Source organism: Lepidochelys kempii, chromosome 2 (assembly GCF_965140285.1).
Source record: "Lepidochelys kempii isolate rLepKem1 chromosome 2, rLepKem1.hap1, whole genome shotgun sequence".
NCBI classification, from domain to species: Eukaryota; Metazoa; Chordata; order Testudines; family Cheloniidae; genus Lepidochelys; species Lepidochelys kempii.
In genome coordinates this window covers 190,814,145-190,840,859 of record NC_136381.1, presented here as the reverse complement: position 1 = coordinate 190,840,859, position 26,715 = coordinate 190,814,145, and the positions used below count along the sequence as shown (strand labels likewise).

Here is a 26,715-nt window from a genome sequence, read left to right as displayed (position 1 = left end):
GCACTCTGACATTATTTGCCTCCACGCATTCGTCTGTGCTCTGTCAGTGTGGGAGGACAGCATGAGCTCGGAGAACATTTCATCGCGAGTGCGTTTTTTTTTCTTTCTAAGCTTCACTAGCCTCTGGGAAGGAGAAGATCCTGTGATCATTGAAACACATGCAGCTGGTGGAGAAAAAAAAAGGGACAGCGGTATTTAAAAAGACACATTTTATAAAACAGTCGCTACACTCTTTCAGGGTAAACCTTGCTGTTAACATTACATACATAGCACATGTGCTTTCGTTACAAGGTCGCATTTTGCCTCCTCCCACCGCGTGACTACCCCCTCAACCTTCCCCCCTCCCTGTGGCTAACAGCGGCGAACATTTCTGTTCAGCCACAGGCAAACAGCCCAGCAGGAATGGGCTATACTGAGTGTCCCTGAAGAAAAGCACCCTATTTCAACCAGGTGACCATGAATTATATCTCACTCTCCTGAGGATAACACAGAGAGATAAAGAACGGATTTTGGTTGAATGCCAGCAAACATACACTGCAATGCTTTGTTCTACAGTGATTCCCGAGTACGTGTTACTGGCCTGGAGTGGTAAAGTGTCCTATCATGAAGGACGAAATAAGGCTGCCCTCCCCAGAAACCTTTTGCAAAGGCTTTAGGACTACATCTAGGAGAACCGCAAATGCCAGGGCAAAGTAATCCTTTCACAAGCTTGCTTTTAAACCATGTATAGCATTTTAAAAGGTACACTCACCAGAGGTCCCTTCTCCGCCTGCTGGGTCCAGGAGGCAGCCTTGGGTGGGTTCGGGGGGTACTGGCTCCAGGTCTAGGGTGAGAAACAGTTCCTGGCTGTCGGGAAAACCGGTTTCTCCGCTTGCTTGCTGTGAGCTATCTACAACCTCCTCCTCCTCCTCCTCATCTTCTTCGTCCCCAAAACCTGCTTCCGTATTGCCTCCATCTCCATTGAAGGAGTCAAACAACACGGCTGGGGTAGTGGTGGCTGAACCCCCTAAAATGGCATGCAGCTCATCATAGAAGCGGCATGTTTGGGGCTCTGACCCAGAGCGGCTGTTCGCCTCTCTGGTTTTCTGGTAGGCTTGCCTCAGCTCCTTCAGTTTCACGCGGCACTGCTTCGGGTCCCTGTTATGGCCTCTGTCCTTCATGCCCTGGGAGATTTTCACAAAGGTTTTGGCATTTCGAAAACTGGAACGGAGTTCTGATAGCACGGATTCCTCTCCCCAAACAGCGATCAGATCCCGTACCTCCCGTTCGGTCCATGCTGGAGCTCTTTTGCGATTCTGGGACTCCATCATGGTCACCTGTGCTGATGAGCTCTGCATGGTCACCTGCAGCTTGCCACGCTGGCCAAACAGGAAATGAGATTCAAAAGTTTGCGGTTCTTTTCCTGTCTACCTGGCCAGTGCATCTGAGTTGAGAGTGCTGTCCAGAGCGGTCAGAATGGAGCACTCTGGGATAGCTCCCGGAGGCCAATACTATCGAATTGTGTCCACAGTACCCCAAATTCGAGCTGGGAACGTCGATTTAAGCGCTAATCCACTTGTCAGGGGTGGAGTAAGGAAATCGATTTTAAGAGCCCTTTAAGTCGAAATAAAGGGCTTCACTGTGTGGACGGGTGCAGGTTTAAATCGATTTAACGTTGCTAAATTCGACCTAAAGTCCTAGTGTAGACCAGGGCTCAGTGAGTCAGCGTGGCAGAACTGAGCTCTTTTGTGGAATTCACAACCCCTTTTATCTGCAAACATTTGGTTGTTTTTATTCACAAAGAACATGTGGAAATCAAAACATTAATTCATAGCCAAAAGAAGGATTTGTACTGCAATTACTCTCTTGGCCAGTTTGAAAAGCTCTTTCTGGCCATAAAGTAGGTTTGTCTAACAGTCACAGATCTTCATGGATAGACTGTGTGAAAAGAGAAAAAGAATCCTGTTTATGAAGCCATGCCACACAATTAGGGAACTGAAACATTATAGGATTTAGGCATGATCAGCAAATATTCACTGGGTGAAATTCACTACTGTGCAGAGGGCCCAACACAAGGTCCATATACCACTTGTGTCCTACTTATACCTTCTACATTGGATTTAAGTAGCACTTAAGTTATGCATAGGCCTTGTGCTGGGTCCTCTGCACAGCAGTGAACTTCACCCACAGTGACCAGTTTGCAAACGAGAAGCTACAATTTGTTTACACAACTAGCTGTTGAACAATTGTGAACAATGAAGAAATTAAGAAAAATTACACCCTATTTGTGGATAATTTGTGAACAAATAGGTGTCAGGTCCATGGAATAATTTGAGTAGCTCTAGGCCAAAGGTTAAATTACTTTCAGAATCTAAAATCATGTATATGCTTGCAATATACACATATTTAATATACTTAATTGTTCTAACTCTGTTGTGTCATTATTCTAGGTGGGTGATGCAGTCCTCGAAAATGCACGCCTTATGTTACAGATGGAGAACATTCAAGCCTGTGCTGAAGATTTTAAAGACAGGTAGCTTTCTTGAGGCAACAATATGGGTGACTTCTTTCAATAAACATACACTTACCATATTGAATATGAAAACAGAATGTCCATATTAGAGAGAATTAGCATAGAGATCTGACTCACTTTTTGACCTTGGACACCCTGTGACCTTATCTCACGGTCTTATTATGTAGCTAAATTAAGGTTGTAATGAATTCTGAGATCCTCAGATAGGTGATTTGAGAGCAACATATTATTATTATTTTGAAATAGTGCAACTTTAAATATTTCCAGCAGTCAGAAATTTACTGGCAAAGTTATTACTGGGCTCTCACTGATATAAAGACCTAGGGCTCTTGCTAAAGGGACACAACTCAAATCTGGCTCAAAATTTTAATTTTATAAAAACAAACCTTTATAAAACCCAATTCCTATGGAAATGTGTTTATGTTTTTTTTAAAACATCATGTGAAACAAGAAATACAAACGTCGTAGCACAATGAGCCTCAGTGCAATGCCTATATACAAAAATGAAACCGACGACTGATTTTCATTGTCCATGATGAGAGTAATGAAAAGAGTAAAAGAAGAGCACAAATAGTGACAAATTGTACTTTTAAAAATTCTTACAGTTTTCAAAATCTAAGTTACCATTTGTACCACTGGTAGATGTCTGTTTACAGCAGAGGTTCCCACACTGTGGGGTGCGCTCCCTTTGGGGGGTGCAGGGGAATATTCAAGGAGGGAGTGGCTGGGGCTCGGGCCTGCCCCCACAGGGGGTGGGGAGGGAGCACCACCCAGCTTCACTCCTGGCCCCAGCCCCGCAGGCCCTGGCTGCCAGCCCCATTCCGGCCCCCAGCCTCATCACCCTTACCCCTGTCCGTATCCTCCCTTCCCAGAGCCCTGGCCCCACTCCCAGACCAACTCCTGGGGTGCGGACAAGGGTTGGGGGGAGGTGCACAAAGTAAAAAGTTTGGGAACCACTGGTTTATAGCGCCCCTTTGAATTGCACTTACTACTACTACTACTACAACCACAACATATTAGGCCTGATTCTTCTAACCCTTATTCATATTAGAACTGTTTACATAAGCAAGGGTTTGCAAGATCAGACCTTTATACTCCACACGTATTTCACACTAGTTTATCTTCACCCTTCAATGATTTTGATCTTTTCCTAAATTCATCTCTCTTTAATAGTTAAATTTAATAACATCAAAATATACATTGTGTCCTTCTCTTTAATGTTTCTGTCAAAAAGACAAAGCTTTGAGCTGCTAATACTACTCTTTCAAATGCAGTCTGTCAATTTCATAATCTAAGCGGTAAAACAAAATTGCCCACTGACTTTCACTAGCAATTTAAATACACAACACAAAACATTTTCTTTGTTTTCACTGAATCAGAGCAACGAGTATTAAAATCTCTACTAGCTCTCACTTGGGTCATCCACCTGTTTCCTAAGCTACTGAATTCCAGGCAAAGAAGGCAGCTCACCAATGGAGGAGTGTAGAAATTGTTTATGAAGCTGGCTCCGTTCACACCTGTATCAGAGAGTCCAGCTGCCCAAACTGGCTGAATTCAGTGCTGCAGCATCCATGAACTGACAGTCTGTGCCTTGAACAAGAGACTTTTCACATGACTAGGCCAATATCATGGCTGTAATTTAGAATGAAAGATTAGAATGAGAAAGGAACAACTTACAGTAATATAGACAGACAAAGCAATATACAAAAAAAAAAAAATCCCCATTGAGCTCGTAGGGAAAAAACAGCTGCATTTTTCAGCCAGGCATTTTGCTTTAATAGCATGTTTTTTTACTAATGAGCAGTTGCCACCTGATTTTTTTATTTTCATTATAAAGCAATGGCCAAATTAGAGATGCTTGCAGGAACATTATATGTTATTCTTATTTCTCTTTTAAAAATATCATATTAGGCAGTTTGTGTGCATAAGGCCTGTGCTGGTGACAGGGTAGTTTTAAGTCCAAAGTCAGTGGCAAACTTTCCATTTGCTTCAACGTGACTGGGATTTGCCCTTAAAGGTGGATGACATCCCAAGGAACAACAAACCAAGCCTTCCTCCAATATGTTTAATAATAAACAGTAATAGTAATACTTGGAGCTCATATAGTGTTTTTCATCCTTAGTTCTCACAGCATCTTGCAAAGACGGGTGCACATTACTATCCCCATTTTATAGATAGGGAAACAGAGATACAGAAAGGAAAAGCCATCCAAGATCACTTAGTATGAGAATGTCAGATCCAGGAAAAGAACACAGGTCTCCCAATTCCCATTCCAGAACTCTACCCACTAGACAATGCTGTTTCTTAAACTGCTAATTAGTGTCTTGACATAATTTACCTTTTAATAAAGCAAGGCATGATGATTGACCTGACAATGGTTTTGAAGTGTATGAAGAAATGGTATGGTCAGAGATATCTTCTGTGCCTATCTATTTGGTACATACCAGTAATTAACATGATGGTGTGATATTTTGGGGACTACTTAGACCCGTAAGGTGTCCTGTTCCCGCCTCCCCTGTATTGTGCCATGCAGCTGTGGTTCAGATCCCTGACATGAGTAGCTAGCCCACAAGCACAAGGTCTCACCCTGGCTCTCACCTTTGCAGGTTGACACAGACAGCTCTTCCAGTCCTAAGTCTCCCCTAATACGTCCTCCCAGAGTGTCACAAAGGCACTTTTTTTCTTGATCTTCTGGAATTTGCCAGTACCTCTAGCTAAATCAATAGTAGAAAAAAAATTGCTGACTTTAATGCTGCTAAATAATCTTCAGTTCTAGATAAGGAATAGGCAGCCTTATGGGTGACCTGGTTCAACTTTCAATGAACCTACACAAAAGCACAGTCTCCCATCTTTTTTTTTTTTAATTAGTATAACTGGCACAGCTCACCTGACTTCTATATAACGTCATAGGTCTGGCCCCCATAATTCAGAGTCACAACTGGTACTAATCCTTTCCCCATTACAACTTTTTTGCAACTATTGTAGGATTCCCTTCTTTACCTCAGCGAGGTAAAGCAATATATCCCTGTCAACCCATTTTTGTTTTACAAATTAAAATGGTTTCTATATTTGGGTGCAGCTTGATGGGAAGCATCTCTTTTATTCTCACTTTCCCCATATTGATTATAAAAAGTATTATAATTTCTTATATGTCTAAACGTATTCTGCCAGACTTTCTTTTTTTGACTGGAGAGCTGCTCCTGATCCTTAGTACCTGCAGCAGCTCCTCATAACAGTCTTGCAGTAGATTCATACCTATGACTGTTGGTAGTAAGCTTTCACTGTTGACATCACTAACAAAAATCTCCTGATTGGGATATTTAGTAGTCCCACTTTTAATTTCAGCTTCCATGTAGCCAACACATGGGATAGCCAAACAATTTCCTGGTACCAACTTCACCCTGTACTTAGTAGTCAAACAATTTTGAGCCTAATATTTTATGAAATGTTGGCTCTAATGTGGTAACTTGTGACCTGGTATCCAGGAAGGCCCACATTTCTATCCCATTAATCTTAAATAAACAGACAGGCATTTTCCTATAGCAGCAGCCTGCCCTCCAATGTTGTTCAGGTCTATTCTCTTGTCCCTCCAAGATCCAACCCCCAATCCGCAACCTTCTGTTTAAAGCCACAGCATTAGTATTTTTAGTCATGTACCTCCTTTCTATATGTCCCACCTCACCGCATCTCCTGCAAATAGGATTACCATTGTAATCAACTATTGGCTGTGCAATGACCCATCTCAACTCCCTGTGGCTTGCATCTGTATTCTCTAGGTGCCAAGACTTCCTGTTTCAAATCCAGTCTCATATCTTGAATTTCCCTCTATACCCCTCTTAAATTTTCTCCAAAAATGTATTTTCTATCCCAGATTTACCATCCTCTGACTTTTGGCCAGCCTGCACGACATACTGACTAGCATTTTCAGACTGCAAGGCAACAGCATATTTATAGCCATACTGTGGATAAACCATAACGGCCCTGACTGGTCCTTTACCTCTCATAAGTTTTATAGCCTCTTCTTAAAGTCCAGGATGGAAGTTTCCAGATTCTATCTTAACGATAACTTTCATTCCATATATAACATAACATACATAACCCCTCAATGAATTTGTCTTTCAGCGTGTTATCAGTATCTTGGGCTTCGTGAGATTCTAACTTTTCTATTGCTTGTAAAACCTCCTGTAATCATAATGTGTACTAACTTCTGTTGGAGTTTGTACCCTAGGGAAGAACCTCTGTTTCAATTCTGACAAGGTACGACTGTCAAACATACAGCCTAATCTTCTGACTATTTGTTCTACAGTCCCTTTTTCATTTTTCAGCCATGTACTCACTTCTTTTTCAGCTGTACCCACTTACTGCCCAGTCAGAATCTCAGTTTTCTCCATGCAGTCTAAACATTGACTGGAGCATTGTTTTAAATTCTCCAAATGAAACAGCATTACTCCCAAAACTGTAGTTAGAAAATTTAGACAACCAAGGAGCTCCAAAGAAATATGACATGATCAGTGGTGTTGGCGCGAGTGGCTGTTGGGCCGTGCCACCAGTTGCCCTTTCTCCTGAGTTATCCCCTGACTGACTTATGTTATTTTAACATGGTCACCCTCTTGCTTTGAACTCCTTCTATCTGGTTTGTGACAAAAATTTGCAGTGTTAATCCACTAATCCATTAACCTTTGCAAGCTTGTACACACTACTCTTCTTAATTTGTGCAGTTAATACCAAATGCGTCCTTATTAACGAGAACAAAATAAATTTCTCAACAATATACTGAGTCACTTCAGAGAATAATCAGTTTTTCCTCTCCTGGGTTGTAAGTCCAACTCCACTTTAGCTGTCCTTTGCTTCACTTCGACTTGTAGTATTCCTTAGATTCGATGATCCTGTGGCCGTACCTCTGTTCATCAAGTTTATCCACACGCAGGGTTTCTTCACCTAGTGGCTCTCAGTTGGCCATTAGATGCTTTCAAATTGCACTCCTTCAACAGATGTTCAGTCATTCTCTCTGTTCATTTACTTTAGGTCCTTTGTGGTTGAGCTTCTCATTTACTGTTTTCAGAATCTATTTTCACCTAACACAACTTTTTGATCAATTCCCTTTTTCACCAATTATATTTCCTTTCAGTTCTTTTCCCTTGATAGTTTCTCTCCAGTACGTCTGCAGATTTTATTTCCCTCTACTTCCCTTCTCTAATAGTATCTGCTAACATACCCAGTTCTATTTTTTTCTGCTTCTCCTGACCTGAAAGCTTTCCTGTTTTCCTTCTCACCTCCTTACTTTTATTCTCCTGTTCTTCTTTTATCACCTCATCTCCTACTCCAGCTCAGGTTTATCCACTAACTCAGCCCCTAGATTAGGGTGAGCAAACTTTTTGGCCCGAGGGCCACATTGGGGTTGCAAAACTATCTGGAGGGCCAGGTAGGGAAGGCTGTGCCTCCCCAAACAGCCTGGCCCCCACCCCCTATTCGATCCCTGCCACTTCCCGCCCAGACTGTCCCCCTCAGAACCTCCCACCCATCCAACCCTGCTGCTCCTTGTCCCCTGACCACCCGCTCCTGGGACCCCTCGCCCCTAACTGCCCCCCCCCAGGACCACACTCCCTATCCGACCCCCCCCCGCTCCCTGTCTCCTGACTGCCCCAATCCCTATCCACACTCCTGCCCCCTGACAGGCCCCCCAGGACTCCCACACCTATCCAACCCACCCTGGTCCCCGTCCCCGACTGCCCCCCCAACCATAACCTCCGCCCCATCCAACCGCCCCGACAGGCACCCCGAGATTCCCACACCTATCCAACCGCCCCCTGCTCCCTAACCCCTGACTGCCCCCAGGACTCCCTGCCCAGGCCCCCTTACCATGCCGCTCAGAGCAGCACGTCTGGCAGCCGCGCTGTCCGGCTGGAGCCAGACACTCTGCTGCGCTGCTCTGCAGGAGTGCACAGCCCCAGAACGCTGCCCACGTGAGGCTGGCATCACTGCTAGCCCAAGCACTACCTACCCCTTGTGCCGGGCTGGCGCTCCCTCACACATTCCTCCAAACTCTGCTTTATTTCCACAAAAGTGGGCATTTGCCCCATTTGTTCTTGCCAACTTGCCACTTTTGCCAATAAAGCTTAAAAAAGGGACTGTCCTGGCCAAAACGGGGTGTATGGTCACCCTAGCCCTTACAGTATCTCTATCTTAAAACTACAGCAGGTGCTGATGCTGGGGCCAGGGTTACTACAGTATCATTTACAATATGCAAGTTTGCCCACATATGCTTACTACGTTTTTCTCTGCAGATATGAAAATGAGCAGCCATTCAGAAAGGCAGTGGAAGATGAAATTAATTCCCTATATAAAGTGATTGATGATGCTAATTTAACTAAAATGGATCTGAAGCGTCAGATAGAAAGCATGAAAGAAGAATTAGGTCTGCTGTCAAAGAATCATGAAGAAGTAAGTCAAGACTGGGTGCAACTCATAGGTTGTATGTGTCTGTTTAAGTCACGTCAATATGACACTATCTTAACCAGAAGCGAAAAAGCTAATTCTGTCAAGAATAAATGATAGTTATGTATCTGAAAATTATTACTATTTCTCTCTCTGTTAGCTTACAGACCTCTCATCTTTCTAGTCCTAATTAAAGTTATCCACATACAACTTTCCACATTTTTGACATCTGATAAATATAACAGAGCTGAACTATCTTCACTCCATATGACACTGAACACGATGAACACACAAGATGATTTATGAGGCTGGACCTTCATTAGGTGTAAATCCCCAGTGCTCTGAGGCCTGATTCACCTCTTATTCACACCAGTGTAAATAAAAAGTAAATTCCACTGAGAGAAGAATCTGGCCCCATTTCATCTTTAAACCATCAAACTTCTGAAATAACGTACATAAATTACTTTACATTAAATGTGCCATACTTAGCAAGCCACTCCATTCCCAAGATTCTTAATTTCGCCATCTGTTCTGAGCAACAAATCATTGAAACAAGTCATAATTACTTGAGAAAATAGACCACCCACGGGCCCAATTTTGCAATCCTTATTCATTGACTTAAGCAGGAATTGAATTAGTGAAGATTAGTCATACCAGCAAAGGCTTCAGCATCTAACCCCAAGTAAGCACCCTCAATGACAGAAGACAAATTGCAGCGTTACCACAAGGCCCATTTAAGGGCAGTGAATAGTTGTGCTGCCCAGGGAACAGAACAGGGAGCAAACTGTGCCTCAAGAGAGTCAGAATTCAGTATCTGCATTCTCCTTGTTCCACTGGGGAAGTAAGTTGGACCAGCCCTATACCTAATTTTAGATTGCTTCCCCATCCATTCTGGCACAGCTGTACCAAGCCAAGGCTCCATCCACTCCCTGTCTCAGTCTGCTTCTTTCCCATCCACGTGTGGTGGGAAGGGAAGGGAGTAAGGCTGTCAAGCGGCTAAAAAAAATTAATCGCGATTAATTGCACTGTTAAACAATAATAGCATATGATTTATTAAATATTTATGGATGTTTTCTACATTTTCAAATATATTGATTTCAATTATAACACAGAATACAAAGTATACAGTGCTCACTTTATATTTATTTTTGATTACAAATATTTGCACTGTAAAAAGAAATAGTATTTTCAATTTACCTACTATAAGTACCGTAGTGCAATCTCTTTACCATAAAAGTTAAACTTCTGCTGGTGGCATCTGACTCAGATGATGAAAATGAACATGCGTCAGTTCGCATTGCTTTGGATGGTTATTGAGCAGAACCCGTCGTCAGCATGGACGCATGTCCTCTGGATTGGTGGTTGAAGCGTGAAGGGACATATGAATCTGTAGCACATCTGGCATGTAAGTATCTTGCAATGCCGGTTATAAAAACGCCATGCGAACGCCTGTTCTCACTTTCAGGTGACATTGTAAACAAGAAGTGGGCAGCATTATCTCCCAGCAAATGTAAACAAACTTGTTTGTCTGAGCGATTGGCTGAACAAGAAGTAGGACTGAGTGGACCTGTAGGCTCTAAAGTTTTACGTTGTTTTGTTTTTGAGTGCAGTTAGGTAACAAAAAAAATCTACTTTTGTAAGTTGCACTTTCACAATAAAGAGATTGCACTACAGTGCTTGTATGAGGTGAACTGAAAAATACTTTTTATTTTGTTTATTACTTTTACAGTGCAAATATTTGTAATAAAAAAATACTATAAAGTGAGCATTGTACACTTTGTACTCTGTGTTGTAATTGAAATCAATATATTTGAAAATGCAAAAAAATATTTAATACATTTCAATTGGTATTCTGTTGTTTAACAGTGCGATTAAAACAGTGACTAATCACAATTCATTTTTTTTAATCACAATTAATTTTTTTGAGTTAATCATGTGAGTTAACTGCGATTAATCGACAGCCCTAGAAGGGAGTAGTGGCTCTGTAGCAACTGTTCTCCTTCTGTACCCAGAGGAGTACGGTTGTGAAGTATGCGTCATTATTTACCAGTGCAGGGACATAAGGCAGGTCACAACTGAACCCAGAAGAAGTACTTTATCTTCACATGGAAATGCCATCCCAGGAAACGGTTGAACAGAATGATTATATTAAAGGGACCTCAACCCAGCCTCCATTTTTGCACGTACATGTTTACATATCCTTGCCCGCATATTCTCCGCACGGTCATCACTTGTAGGTGATATTGTTTACAGACCAATTCACACTGTTCTAGCAGTATATGGAAATGGTATACGTAAAGAGGGTGGTGTAAAAGGACTACAATTCAGGCCTACATGTGCAAACCTCATTTGTTTTTGTGCCCATACAAGTGACAGTGCTCAAAAATATTTGTACAAGCATTTGTAAAAGAGGTGGCTTGAAGTTGGCCTGCAGAAAATAAATATTAAATAATTGGCCAGTTACCAGCCATCAAAATAGTTTTTCCCAAGCAGTGATGAACAAACACTTTTCCAGGAAGTTTTATTCCTTTCATATCCCAGCCTCACATCCAAGAAGCATGCAGATCCTCTGAGCTGAGACACAGTATATTTATACATACATACACACACACACACGTGCTTATACAGCGACAGGTGCAGTTGGGGGCTGTGCTATACTCTTGGAAAGGATCCTACAGGTGCCTGTAACACACCATACTTTGGAAATCATATGAAAGAGTTGATTAGTTGGAATATTCCCACCACAGAACGGGACAGACAATGGGCCTGCTTCTCCACTGCTTTGCACCTTATACAAGTCATTTATTCCTGTGCAGATAAAATGTTCAACACTACCAAAACAGAATGACAGTGTTTTACACTCACACTGCATTCACTTTGCAATAGTGTAAATGACCACAAAAGGTGCAAAGTAGTGGAGAATCAGATCTTTTAAGTAGCTTGCAATAGCCCCAAGAGCTAAAGTTTAAATAATGGCTTTGTAGATGTGTTTGCATCATACCAAGACAACTGAATTGCACCATAAGTGCTCCTTAGTATCCTCTAAAGCTGGAACTGACTGCTGACCCTTTTTCTTATATGTATGTTTTTTTCAGGATGTGAAGATGTTATATAATCAGCTTGCTGGATCACAGCTGGAAGAACTGGAAGCTCCTATTGGAACTGGCCTAGATGACATACTGGAAAAAATCAGAATTCACTGGGAGAAGGATATAGAGAAAAATCGTGTTGAGACAGGTGCCTTGCTTCATACCAAGGTAGGCACCTACAGTGTTCTCTGCAGCTGTCTCCAACACCAATGGATACTGCAACTGAAGAAAAATATATTTTTTCTAGTCCCCTGGGGTAATCATTAAAATATTTTTTCTTGAAACAAAGAGTGACAACAGCCTAAGGAACCTTGATCCAGCTTCATCCCAAGAAACATTCATGCAAATCCACTGACTTCATTGGGGTGGCATAGATGTAACTGAGGGTGGAAAGTGGCTCTATTTATATCCATTTTAAAACATCAGTGCTTTCATTGCAAAATAAGGGAGTCTATACACATTTTTGCTTTCCTATCATTTCCAATGCAGAGACGCTAAAGCAGAAAATTAGTTCTCTACAGCAGCGTTTCTCAAACAGGGGTCTGCAAACCCCTGGGAGTCCCTGAGGGTACTCCAGGGGGTCCACAGGCCCAGCTGATCAACTCCTTCCCCTTCCTCCCTCAACTCCTCCCCCTCCCTCCCAGCGCCTGCTGCACACCAGGGAACAGCTGTTCCCCAGCGTGCAGGAGGCACTGGGAGGGAGGGGGAGGAATGGGGACAGGGCAGAATCATTTCTGGGGCTGCTGGCCCTGCTGATCAGCTAGGGTTGCCAACCCTCACAGTTTCGCTGGGAGTCTCCCAGAATCAGGCTTTGTCTCCCAGAGGCTACTGAAGCCAAACCGGGAGATTTCAGGTACTAAAAGTCTGGTGGCGCAGGGGAGCTAAGGCAGGCTCCGCATCTACCCTCGCTCTGCACCGCTCCTGGAAACAACCAGCACGTGCTTGTGGCCCCTGGGGGGGGAGGTGAGGGGCCGGGGTCTCTGCATGCTGCCCCCGCCCCAAGCGCAGATTCCGCAGCTCCCATTGGCTGGGAACTTCGGCCAATGGAAGCTGTGGCAGCAGCACTTGTCTGCAGGGGCAGCGCCTGTGGAGCTGCCTAGGAGCCGCTGCCGGAGGGATGTGCTGGTTGCTTTCGGGAGCTGCCCGACATAAGCATCGCCTGGCTGGAGCCTGCACCCCATCCCGCACCCCAACTCCCTCCAAGAGCCCACACCCCCTCCCTTACCCAAACTCCCTCCCAGAGCCCATACCCTACTCCCCCTCATGCACTCCAACACCCTGTCCCAGCCTGGTGAAAGTGAGTGAGGGTGGGGGAGAGCGAGCGGGAACAGGAAGAGGTGGGGTGAGACCTTGGGTGAAGGGGTGGAGTGAGGGTGGGGCCTAGGGCTGAGCAGGTGGGCTTGGGAGTCCCCGAAAAATTTTAAATTAAAATGGGGGTCCTTGGGTTGCTAAAAGTTTGAGAACCACTGCTCGACAGGATTCAAGAATGAAATCTTTTGTCAAAAGCCACACTTTCTCAACTACTTTGCTGGGGATGGAAATAAAAAGGTAGAGTTTAAGGAAAAGCATGCATGACCATTAAACATAGGCTAGCACCCAACATCCTAGCAAACAGAAGGATTTGACTGCTGTCAACTAGGAATGACCATAACTGTGTGATATGATTTCATATAAAAGAAGAGCCATTTATAGGTGTGGAGAGGAAACTTGTCCCCTAGATTTGGCTTTTACCTTCAACCCTCCTTAAAATTGTCATTCTGTTTTGCTGCCCCCTCACCCTTCTTGCTTCATCTACCATGTCTCAGTACACAGCCATCTTGCATACAATGCAACTAAAATCACTGAAATGTACTGCAGCTTTTCCTCTGCTAAAATGAATCATGATTTGGGGGGGATGGAGGTGGGGGAAACAGCTACCTTAGGTAAGTAATATTGCAGTTTTGCAGTATCAAGCTCAGCGCATAATCCTATGTTTTTACAGCCATCTCACTCTCCATTGACTATTGAAACAGAGCACAGTAAAATCACGATTGCAGCTGTGCTGCAGAAATACTTAGAAAAGACATAGTCCCCATAAGGTTTACGATGCGGAGCTGCTACAAAAATAGAGGGTGCAAAAGGGTGGGGAGATAAGGAGGACAGCAAAATGAAAGGAAAGAGGAATCTGAGGTCCAGCCTGTCTCTGTAAAAAGTATTTAAATTTAAAGAATGTTACTATTTTATAGATAAGAAAGAAACATCCCTTGCATAGGCAACCGACTTCATGGGTGCTCCAGGGCTTGAGCACCCATGGAAAAAAAAATGGTGGGTGCAGCAGCCCCCCTATCAGCGCCTTCCCCTCCCCCCAGTGCCTCCCACCCACAGGCCTCGCAATCAGCACCTCCACCTACCCCCCAGCACCTCCCACCCACAGTGGATCAGCTGATCTGCGGCATGCAGGAGGCGTTGGGGAGGAGGGGGAAGGAGTGAATACAGGTCGTGCGCAGGGAAGGGGATGGAATGGAGCGGGAAGAGGCGTGGGGGGCCTTGGGAGAAGAGGTGAAATGGTGGTGGGGCCTGGGGAAGAGCCCAGCACATTAGAAAGTCGGCACCTATGATCCCTTGATTTCAACAATGACATCAGGGTGATGGTAGCCATATAAGAACCTAAAAAAATGAGTTTATCCAGGAGATTCTTCATCAAATCCTTACATTTCAAATCTTGTTAAGCAAATCTTTCACAGAGCTGATCTTATGTAAGCCAGATCCTCAGATGGCTTAAATTGGCCTACCCTACCCTCACTGAAGTCAATGGCACTACATCAAATTACCTTTGTTGAGGATGTGGCCCACTACATGTTTTTAGGAGTATGATAACTGCCTACGAGAAACCAATTCCTTCAGTCCCCTCTCCCCACTTATTCCTCATCCTCATGTGGAAGTTGATCCTCTCACTCTTTCCTATTTAAAAAACAGAAATTTATTATAGCCTCTACTAACAACCAGCACTTCAACTGTGCAGAGGTGTCACATGCAAAGGGGACTTTTCACACATACCCAACTTTTCATAGGGCTTGTCTACCCTGGCAAGTTTTGTCGATGAAACTAATGTCAACACGAAAAAAATCGACAAAAGCAAAGTCACCAAAGCGAGTCTATATTTGCTCTCTCTGTCGACAGACCATGTCCACATTCAGGGCACCATTGTCGACAGCATGAGCAATGCACTGTGGGTATGTATCCCACAGTGCCTGGTGACACCATCTTTCGCTAGGTGTTGTGGGAAGGTGGAAACGGAGTGCGGCGCATCCTGGGACGTGCAAAATGTCCCGTCATGCACCGCTTTGTGTCCCAACCCTCCAACGGTTTCTGGCTTCCTTTCGCGCCGTTTTTCCAACTGTCAGTTTTTGTAGTGCAGGCCAGCATCTGCACTGAGAGAGGATGGATCCTGCACTTCTCTCCTATGCACTGTTAACTGTCATGAGGATATCATGTATGGCAGTAGAGTTACTCACAAAGTTACTGACAGAAGATGAACCGAAGGCGCCCGAGTGTGATATGGACAGCAGCAACTTATCAGTGCTTTTGGCATTCACAGAGCAGCTGCATATGGTAGACCATCGCTTTTGGACTAGGGAAACAAGCACTGATTGGTGGGATCGCATTGTCATGCAGGTGTGGGATGATGACCAGTGGATACATAACTTTCAGATGCCTAAAGCAACCTTCCTGTAGCTATGTGCTGAGCTGGCCCCCGACCTGCGGGGGGATGAGAGCTGTCCTGTGGAAGCTGGCGAATCCACACTGCTACTGGTCAGCTGCAAACCAATTTGGAGTGGGGAAGTCTACTGTTGGGGCTGTATTATTCCAAGCATGCAGGGCAATAAATCGCATCCTGCTGCGGAGGACCATGACTCTGGGAAATGTGCATTAAATAGTGGATGGCTTTGCAGAGATGGGTTTCCTTAATGGTGGCAGGGCGATTGATGGCACACACATTTCAAATTTAGTGCCAGACCACTTGCCTCAGAATACATCATTAGGAAGGAATACTTCTCCATGGTGTTGCAGGCGCTTGTGTATCACCTGGGGCGTTTCACGGACATCGGTGCAGGCTGCTCTGGAAAGGTGCATGACACATGCATCTTCAGGAACAGTGGCCTGTACAGAAAGCTGTAGGCGGTGAATTTCTTTCCAGACCACAAGATCACAGTGGGGGATGTGGAAATGCCCATAGTAATCCTGGGAGACCTGGTTTACCTTTTACAGCCCTGACTCATGAAATCTTACACAGGACACCTGTCAGCAGCAAGGAGCGTTTAACAACAGGTTGAGCAGGTGCCGCGTGGTAGTCAAATGCACCTTTGGCCATTTGAAAACTCGCTGGAGGTGTCTCATTGGCAGGCTAGACCTTACCGAGGATAATATTCCTGTGGTCATAGCCGCGTGTTGCACTCTGCATAATCTGTGTGAATCTAAGGGTGAAATGTTTGCTCAGGTGTGGAGCACTGAGGCAGAGCACCTGGCTGCACAGTTTGAACAGCCAGATGCTAGGGCTGTCAGAGGAGCCTAGAGGGCTGCTATTAACATTGGAGAGGCTTTGAGGAAGCACTTTGACAATGAGGGGCACTAACACCTGTCTGCTTTGGAGTTGCCTCCCTGGTGCATCCATGTACAATTTTGGGGCCCAAGATCCATGCAACAAAATGATTTAGAAGCCTGTTCCCGAGACTGAATTGATTGCTATATGCTTTTGTAGAGCACAGAATAAAAATGCTGTACCATTAAATAGCTTAGCCTTTATTTATTGTTAAAAAGGGTAAAACCTCACAACTGTGTGTAGCTCCAGCTGTGAGAGGGGGTGGAGTGATGGGGAAACTCAGAGGAGGGCTGTGAAGCGAAAAGGAATGTGAGAGCATAGAGGGGGTGGGGTTGGCAAAGAACTGTGCATCCGCATGTGCTGCAGGGGAGATCGACCAGGGATCTGCTCAGTCTGCAGCTGTATCAAAGACTTGAGCATCTCTGTCTGATCCTCCATCACTTTTATCATCCGCTCTGTTGCTTGCCTAGCAAATGCTGTATTCTCTTTTCTGTCCTTGGCCTGTCTCTCATCACGCTGCAGCACCTCCCAGAACGTGTCTTCTTTGCTGCATCTCAGCTTCTTCCTTATCCGCCAAAGCTGGTCGGCAGGGGTGCGTAGTGTGTTCCTCAAGGTCTCGGGCACTGTGGACAACTCACAGAAGAGGGAGTGTTACATTCCAGCAAATGATTGAAACATTTCAGTAACCAGGGCTTTTTGCAACTTGTAGCTATCACTTTCTTACTGACTCTAGGCAGGCACACAGCTCCACAAGCACCTCAACCATGGTGAGTGTCGGGAGTGGGGGGAAGGCAGTTGCGAGTATGGACAAAACAGTCACTGCTTGCATGGCAGCTTTGCAGGGAACTCATTCTAAAATTATCACACACTTTTTCACAGGCAGCCAACCTGCTGGCTGACATCTTGCTGCTGCAGGTAAGCAGGGAAACCAGGGCACAACTACTGCATGCTTGTGACTTTCAACCTGGTCTATATGAAGCTCAATTACGTGCCGCTTTGGTCACAGCTGCAGTGATTGCTAAATGGCATGGTGCAGTTTCCTACAATGGGGGAACTAAAAAGGCTGCAATCCCTTGGAATCTGTGGCAGAAGATTAACAAATACCTCTTGGAAACTTTCCAGAGCTTCTCTCTGGAGGATTCCCTGCAGGTCTCCATGTCCATCAACACCCTGCTTGGCCATACAGATTAGCTACACAGGGCCATGTCCAGCTCACAGAAAACACTACCTGCCTCTCACTTTTTGATTCCCTACACAAGCCACAGCAACTTACCCAGCATCTCATCTGTTTCCTGCTCCCTGCAGAGCAGTTCTGAAGTGGAGAAAAGTTCCTGGCTGCCTGCCCCACCGGGCAACCCCGCTGGGAGCTCCACATCCTCTTCTAGCTCCACTTTTCATCCAGAATTTCAGCCTCCGGGTTACCCCCCTCTTTCTGCTGCCTCTGAAGTATCCACGGGGCAATCGGCGATGGAGGTGGGATCACCACCGAGGATAGCATTCAGCAGGTCTTAGGTTTGGAGCGATGGTTTGCCTCCCGAGCCTTAAGGGTACGCCTTTATTTTCGCTCTGCACTGCTGCATGTCCCAATCATAGTCCTTTTCGCACAAGCCTCGAGAAATATGCCCGTATGTGTCCCGATTCCTACGGGTCAATCGCAGTTGCGACTGAACAAACTCCTCTCCCCATATGCTGATCAGATCCAAAAGCTCAGCGGTGGTCCAAGCAGGAGTGCATTTGGTGCAGTAGCCAGCCATGCTCACCTGGGAAGCCAGCAAGCAGGAAATGAGATTTAAAATTCCTGGGGCTTGCAAGGGGGAGGGGCGGGTTGACTGCCGGGCAGTGGAGTTCAAACCACTGACAAGAGCAGCAGCATGGGAATTGTGGGACACTTTCTGGAGGCCAATAAAATAAATTAAAAAAAAAAAGAGTGGTGTTTACATTTGCTGTTTGTCGACAATAAAGGGCGGGGGGGGGGAGGGGGGAGACAAAAGTCTCTTGTGGGGGTGGAAGTTTTTTGTTGCCAAAACTGGGAGTTTTTTTCGACAAAAGTCCCATTGTAGAGTGTACATTATCGCTGTTTTGTCGCCAAAAGGCAATAAAACTTGCCAGTGTAGACAAGCCCATAGATTCAGAGATTCCAAGCCCAGAAGGGACCACTGTGATCATCTAGACTGACCACCTGTATAATACAGGCCATAGAACTACCCCAATATGATTCCCAGAGCAGATCTTTTAGAAAAACATCCAATCTTAGGTAAATTGCTTCAATGGTTAATTTTTCTCCCTATTAAAAATGTATGCCTTATTCCAGTCTGAATGTGTCTAGCTTCAACTTCCAGTCATTGGATCATTATTAAATATTTGTTCCCCATGTAGATGCTTACAGACTGTATTCAAGTCACCCCTTCTCTTTGTTAAACTAAACAGATTGAGTCTATCACTATCAGGCATATTTTCTAATCCTTTAATCATTCTTATGGCTTATCTCTGAACCCTCTCCAATTTATCAACATCCTTCTTGAACTGTGGGAACCAGAAATGGACACAGTATTTCAGCAGCAGTCTGACCATTGCCAAATATACAGGTAAAATATCATCTCTATTCCTCCTCAAGATTCCCATTTATGCATCCCAGGATCACATTAGCTCTTTTGGCCATAGTGTCACACTGGGAGCTCATGTTCAGCTGATTACCCCAAATCTTTTTTCAGTCACTACACCCCACGATAGAATCCCACATTCTGTAAGTATGGCCTACATTCTTTGTTCTTAGATGTATACGCTTACATTTAGCCAGGTTAAAATGCATATTGTTTGCTTGCACCCAGTTTACCAAGCCATCCAGATCACTCTGAATCAGTGACCTGTCCTCTTCTTTGTTTACCGCTCTCCCAATTTTTGTGTCATCTGCAAATTTTATAAGTGATGACCTTATGTTTTCTTCTAGGTCACTGATAAAAATATTAAATAGCATTGGGCTGAGAACCAATCCCTGCTGGACCCCACTGGAAACAGACCTACTCAATGATGATTTCCTGTTTACAATTATATGTTGAGACCTATCAGTTAGCCAATTTTTAATCCATTTAATGTGTGCCACGTTAATTTTATATCGTTTTGTTTTTTAGTCAAAATATTATGTGGTACTAACTCAAACACCTTACAGAAATTTAAGTACATTACGTCAACACTATTACCTTCATCAACCAAACCTGTAATCTTCATCAAAAACAGATATCAAATTAGTTTGACAGGATCTATTTTCCATAAACCCCTGATATGCATTAATTTCCTTTAGTTCTTTATTAAGTGCCGTATCAGCTGCTCCATTATCTTGCCTGGAAGATAATGTCCTTACCTGTTACTTAGAAAACGTAAAAAATTGCATATTGGATCAGACCTGTGGTCCATCCAGTCCCATATCCTGTCTTGATCCAAGACCAGCACCAGAAGTTCACAGAAAGGTGTAAGCAACTTTGCATGAAGCAGATGTGGGGTAATCTATGCCCAACATTAGACCTCTGCCAAATCTCTTATGTATTGTTAGAGAGTGGCTTAAACCCTGAAACATGATGTTTTAATATCTCTTCCAGAATTTGTCAGCAGTAACTATAACAACTCTTGTTATCCATGTAAACGTCCAATCTCCTTTTGAATTGTGTTACATTCTTAGTCTCAATAACATCCTGTGGCAGCAGGTTCCATTGTCTAATCGTTTATTGTGTGAATAAGTATTTTCTTTTATCAATTTTGAATTTTCCACCTTTCTATTTCATTGAATTCAATGAATGAATTTATGTCATTATGAAAACAGAACGATCTACCTTATCTATACAATTATTTTAGTATACTTTTAACACGTCCCCTCTTTATCTCCTTTCTAAATAAACAATCCCACTCTTTTCAATCACTGTTCACATGAGAATTTTCCCAGACCCAAATAATTTTCATTGCCCTTCTCTGAATTCCCTTTAATTCTACAATCTCTCTTTAGAGATGGGGTGACCAGTACTGTATACAGTTATCTAGATGAGGCCACACCTTTCATTTATGTGTAACATCATTACAATATGTTCTGTATTATTCTACATGCATCCTAACATCATCTTTGCTTTTCTGACCACAGCTGCATATCGGGTCAGATTTGTAAAGGTATTTATGCATGTAAAGATGTTAATAAGCACTTAGCGGGATTTTAAAATGTGCCATAGGTGCCCAAACATCTTTAAAAATCTGACTCAATGTGCAGCTGAAGTCTTCACTGACTTGTCTACAATGATGCTCAGATTCCTATCCTGAGCTGACAGTTAATTTATATCTTAAAACGGTATATAAGTTTTTTAAATATTTCCCTCCAAATGCACTACTTTGCCATTTATCAACATTGAACTTCATTTATCACAGTGTTGCTCATTCACCTAGCTTGGTTAGGTCCCTCTGAAGTTCCTCACTAAACTAAATAACTTTGTGTCACCTGCCAAACTGGCCATCTCTCTCTTCACATACACACCCCTCAAGGTTATTAACAACATGGGATCTTGTACAGAACCTTGAGGCATCCTGCTGTTAGACTTTTGTCATGATGATAACTGACCATTTAATGCTATCTTTGTTTCCTATTAGCTAGTTTACCCGTCACCTCATGACTACTTAGTTTCTTTCATAGCCTCCTATGAGACACCTTGTGAAAGACCTTTTGAAAGTCTACATGAATCACAATTCCTTTATCCACTACTTTACTGACATGTGCAAAGAATTCTGAGAGATTAGTGAGACATGATTTCCCTTTGCAGAAACCATGCTGATTAGACTATCAGATCTATCGTCTTCCAGATGTTTCATTATTCTATTTTAATCATTTCAGTTATTTTAATTCTATGAAAAACAAATTAACTCAGCTTCCAGACTTCTGAACAGTGCACAATGCAGAGAAATAGCACAGACCGTCCTAAAATCAAACGGTTATCTAGGAATTTCAAAAATATAGCAACATGCACTTAAAGAAATCCTGTCCCATCCCTCCCTCACCCAAATGCCTCCAGGCACAAGGAATTTGGTGTACACTCTCCCCTCGGTACAACTGCACAAGTGCAGGAAGAATAAAAGCAGGAGGACACAAAAATAATCACATCAGGCTTTGGGTCAGATTGTGAGTGGCCCTTGTGCTGATGCCCAGTGGCGAGGACACTAGGATACCTCCCTCCTCCGTGCACCTCATACAAGGGATAAGGAGATTTGCAGTCCCTGTAGAAGCATAGGGATGGCTCTCTCTGTGCATCCCTAGAAGTGCAAATTATTTCACAGGTGTGAGGACCATATACACCACGAGTTCATCAGGTAGTTCAGGGGGAGATTGTATTTCTTGGAGGTACAATCCCTCCCTAAAATGCCTCTGAGCAATGTGGCTCTGCACCATCTGCTACTCACGACTATGTCTAATAAGCAAAATCTAGTCAGAGCAGAATTCACCCCTTTACAATGCAGCACAATGCATTACTTAAGTCCTACATAAGCCCAATTTTGAGGGCTTACTTGGGACTTAAATGATGAATGTGTCTTTGCTGACCTTCTGCACATGGAAGAATTTCACCCATATGGACTAAGATAGGTTTTTAAATTTCTTTACAATGGAGATAATAAGAGTCAAATCCTGTAACAAATAAGTTGAGCTATATAACTGCCCACACCCTACTATTTGTGTATCTGTATCTATGCATTCCCAATATTAGCATATGAAATTCCAGATGTATTTAAATGTTATATTACCTTCATGGTAAAAGATTATGTGGTCAGAAAATAGGCCACAAAGTGGGATAGCGTTAGGCTGAGCATTCAGTGTGAACCCAAAGTACTCTACATAAACTAGTAATAAAAGTGACCTGAAAGGGAGGAGGAAGTGGGACTCGAGTTCTTTTTTTGGTTTTGAGATGTGAAAACGAGGGTTTGAATGTTTGTTTTGCCCCAGAGAAGAGAGATTTTTCCTACTTGTTTTTTCTGAGAAATATCAGGAAAATCAAATCTTATGTTTGCCCGATGCAGACTTGGAGCTCTTTTGACCCTTGACCTTTCCCAGTCCTGAACAAGAGCTCTGTGTAGCTCGAAAGTTTGTGTCTTTCACCAACAAAAGTTGGTCCAATAAAAGATATTACTTTACCCATCTTGTCTCTCCCTTACTAAAAGAGGCAGTCATGTTTAATCTTTCATAAAAGTATTTTCCGTTGCCTATTTCTAGGGAGCCTGAGTTAAACAGGTGTTAAAAAAACAAAATATAAAGTATGAAATTACAACTCTACCCTGATATAACGCTGTCCTCGGGAGCCAAAAAATCTTACTGAGTTATAGGTGAAACCGCGTTATACTGAACTTGCTTTCCTCCACCGGAGCGCTGCTTTACCGTGTTATATCCTAATTCGTGTTATATCCTAATTCGTGTTATATCGGGGTAGAGGTGTATCTGAATAATAACTTCCCCTCTTCATTAATCAGGTTTTACTTCATTGGTCTTGATGTCGTAATCCTATTAGTTCTTCAGTCTTCTATGAACCCTACAATCTTCCATTAAAAAAAAAAAAAGACAGAGTTGAAGAGCTGTGGATTTCTAATATAAAATGAAATGGGGGGGGGGAATCCACAAAACTTTCTTGAAAAAACCCACCAAAACTTTCATTATATAATACATCATAAAGAGGAAAAAGTGCAAAACCCCATTTTTCTCTTTGCAGGTCACTTCTAATGTATTTGTATGAACACTAAGCACCATGCTGACAGGAATATATGTATGTATCCTTGGATACATGTATGCATAGACCAATTTTACAATACATATACAGAAAATGTGGTGGTTATGCTCTTAAAAGTATCCAAAACTGTTAAAGGAATGTAAAATATAAATGACAGATTTAAAATCTGAGTAGCCCCAAATTGCAAAAGACTACTTTCATTATTGGATGGAAGGAATGTAAATTATTTTATTATTATTATTATTATTAATAAAGAATTTTGTGACTGACAACTATTACCTGTTGTCAGCAAGCCACAGAATCAGCACCTGCTGTACAAACCCAAGAGGAAGAACTGGTGGAATCCCTGAGAACAGAGTTCCATGAAACAGCCTGCAAAATACAGAGTCTGCAAGCAGAGACTGAATCTTTAAGAACTCTGGTAAGTAGCTATCGATTTAGAACTGGTGTACACTCACTGGAATATACTCAAAATTCAGTATGCTTTTCTAGGGCATATTCTCATCTTGATGCGCCTGGTGAGAATAAATCCCTATATGCCTGCACTCCCATTGATTAAACTGGTGTTGTGGGTGCCCAGCACTGATAAAAATCAGGCTCTGAAATTTTATCCCTCAACACTTGTTAACATTTGTAAACCTCAATGAGATTACTGGGTACATAGTGTTATAGAGCACAACATATTATTAAGCAATTTTTAGTGCCTTGTAACCAGATAAACCAACGGTTTGCGAACTTTTTGAGCTGAGCACCCCCTTTGAGTTATAATTTTGGTTGTACCCCCACAACTCAGACAAAAATAGATACATGAAAAAGTATGCTTGATAGCCTTCTAATAAACCTAACAAAGGCCTTAACACAACTTGAAGTAAATTACCTACACCTGTAAGCTTGAAATACACAGATACTTAGCAATGGCACAGCCAAGGCTTCCTCAGAAGCAAGCTGCTTCTACTTTGCAGCCAGGCAGTGCTGCTAGGGCAGGGCCAATACCTGCCCCTCTGCCCCTCCCCTCTTGGGTTTTCAGGGTGTGGGGGGAAGAGCCTGAGAAGGTCTCTGGGAGTGGAGCCAGGGCTGGGCATGGAGGCTGCCACAAGCAGAAATCTGCACAGCCTCAGCGGATGTTGAACCTGACCCACAGGCTGGGTGGCCCACTGAGGTGGGTTGGGGGTGGAGCTAATGCTCCCTCCCCACCCCCCATGGGGGCTGGTCCAAGCTCCGCTGTGGGGGGCTGGCACAAGCCACCTGGCGTCACCACTTGCCCTCCCAAAATTTCCTCCATGCTCCTGTAGGGGGGACAAGCCCCACAGTTTGAAAAACTCTGAGATAGCCTCAGACAAAACAGTTCATCAGTCCACATTGCCACAATGCACAGTTACAATACAAATATCTAATGAACAGAACGCCCAGTATATTGGGGTCTCCATTTCAGCAGATTCAAATGCAAAGGGTTAGGGCGGTTTCAAATTTCCCACACAAACCATTCACCGAGGTCTAGCTGAAACACTACTACAAAGATTATCTGAAGTTATGACTCTGTTCTGAGTGTTATAATTAATGTTTCATGTAGAAAAGGGGTCTGGAGAACTCATTGTATGACGCTAAGCACTGGCATGACATTGAACTTCAGAACCTAGGCTCTGTCATTACCAAGCTAGAGGCAGAGGTGCGAGAAATCAGAGCAGAAACTGAGCAGCAGCAGAGGGATCGTGAAACTCTGCTGTCCAACAAAATACAGCTGGAGAAGGATATCGCTGCATATCACTGTCTTCTGGATGCAGAAGAAAGAAGGTATTTCTTTTTAAAATGGAGAGTATGTCATGAACACAGAACTTGTGAATAACATGAATAATAACCTTGTGCACTGTGGGTACGCGCTGAGATCCCCAGAGACAACAGAACTGGCATGGTCCACTGAGAAGTGTGCATAGGTAGCTAGATTTGAAGAAGCTGTACAGGGGATGTACACCTCAAATCCAACTCTGCATAGGTTCCTAGTGCTTTGCATTAGGTGCCAGTAGTGAGAGAGCAGGGCAGGGGAGGAGTAGACCAGGGCCAGTGGATCAATGAGCCTTCATTTCCCAAAGCACTGAGACGTAAGAGATAAAGAAACTGTGACAGCCTCAAAGCTACACTAACTGCTGTAAAGCAGCTGTGAAGCTGCTTCATATGTTGGGAACATGATTCCCTTCCTTAGACTCCCCTCCCACCCAGTATAAAGACCAGCCACTCAGGCTGGGCTCTTGGGGAAGGCCTCATCCTCTCTACAGAACAGAAAACATGATTTAGGCCATGATCCAGTAAAATACTTGAACACATTTACTTTTAAGCATGAGTAGTCCCATTGAAGTCAACAGGATTATTCACATGCTTAAAAGGTCAGCACCTGCTTACATACTTTGCTAGACAGTGGCATGGCTACAATGGTGAAAGTGGTGCAGTCACTCCAGGGCCAACGACGCTATGGGGGCCTAAACAGACAGAGTAGCGTTACAGCACTTCATTTGGTACACAGAGTCTCAACACCACTCACTCAAATTAGGCCGTCAGATGGAGGGGCAGTCAGGCCAAATTTGAGTGGCATTACAACAGGGCATGCAGGGTTGCAGTGCTGTTCAGATTTGGCCCAACTGCCCCTCTGTCACGACAGGGGACAGCCGGGCCACATTTAGCGGCCTTGCAACTTGGTACATGGGATTGCAGGCAACACCACTCAGATCTGATCCAGCCACACCTCCATCATGACAGAGGGGCAGTTGGGGCAAACCAGATCAGCACTGCAACTCCAGTGTGCACTCTCACAATGCCACTCTTCACTCAGATTTGGCCTGTGTTGTGTGCACGTGGGGTGGGCGATAAGAGTGAGCAGAACCACTGGGACTGGGAAGAGCCACCCTAGTCCAAGAGAGGAACACAGCACTGAGCCACGGCTGGGTCAATGAGTGGCCAGGAAAGTCCCAGAGGCGGTGGATGACAGGGCGAGTTGTTGGTGAGCTATGGGGTGAGGTGGAGAGTGTTGGCGGGGGGCACCATGATGAGGGGTTGGGGACAAGTGGAGGATGGTGGGGTGAACTGTAGGGGGATTGGGTGATGTTGGAGAGTGGTGGGCTATGTTGGGAGCTATGGCCCAGAGTCTGGAAGGGGCCCCCTACCCTTGTCTTGCACCAGGGTGATCTGGGTTAGTGATTAATGTTTAAACTATGTTCTAATATTTATCAAGGGTAACATTTGTTTCTTTAAGTTGATTGTTTCTTGCTTTACTATCAAATATACCATATTTTCCATCACTGAAGAAAATACTGTTTCAAATTCTGGTTCAGAATACATGGACTATATTCTGCTCTCAACTGAGGAGTAACT

General features: G+C 43.8%; 1 protein-coding gene and 1 long non-coding RNA gene across 2 annotated transcripts in view; one reads left to right on the top strand and one right to left on the bottom strand.

Moving 5' to 3' along the window:
• The window catches only part of LOC140907384 (uncharacterized), a 108,330-nt gene that overhangs the window by 66,299 nt on the left and 15,316 nt on the right, over positions 1-26,715 (bottom strand). The window lies entirely within an intron of this gene.
• The window catches only part of BFSP2 (beaded filament structural protein 2), a 50,205-nt gene that overhangs the window by 22,617 nt on the left and 873 nt on the right, over positions 1-26,715 (top strand). Inside the window, exons 2-6 of the mRNA XM_078851913.1 lie at positions 2,430-2,512; positions 8,797-8,953; positions 12,043-12,204; positions 23,645-23,776; positions 24,926-25,146. Of these exons, the coding sequence (XP_078708039.1) occupies positions 2,430-2,512; positions 8,797-8,953; positions 12,043-12,204; positions 23,645-23,776; positions 24,926-25,146 (755 nt within the window). The remainder of the gene's footprint in view (positions 1-2,429; positions 2,513-8,796; positions 8,954-12,042; positions 12,205-23,644; positions 23,777-24,925; positions 25,147-26,715) is intronic.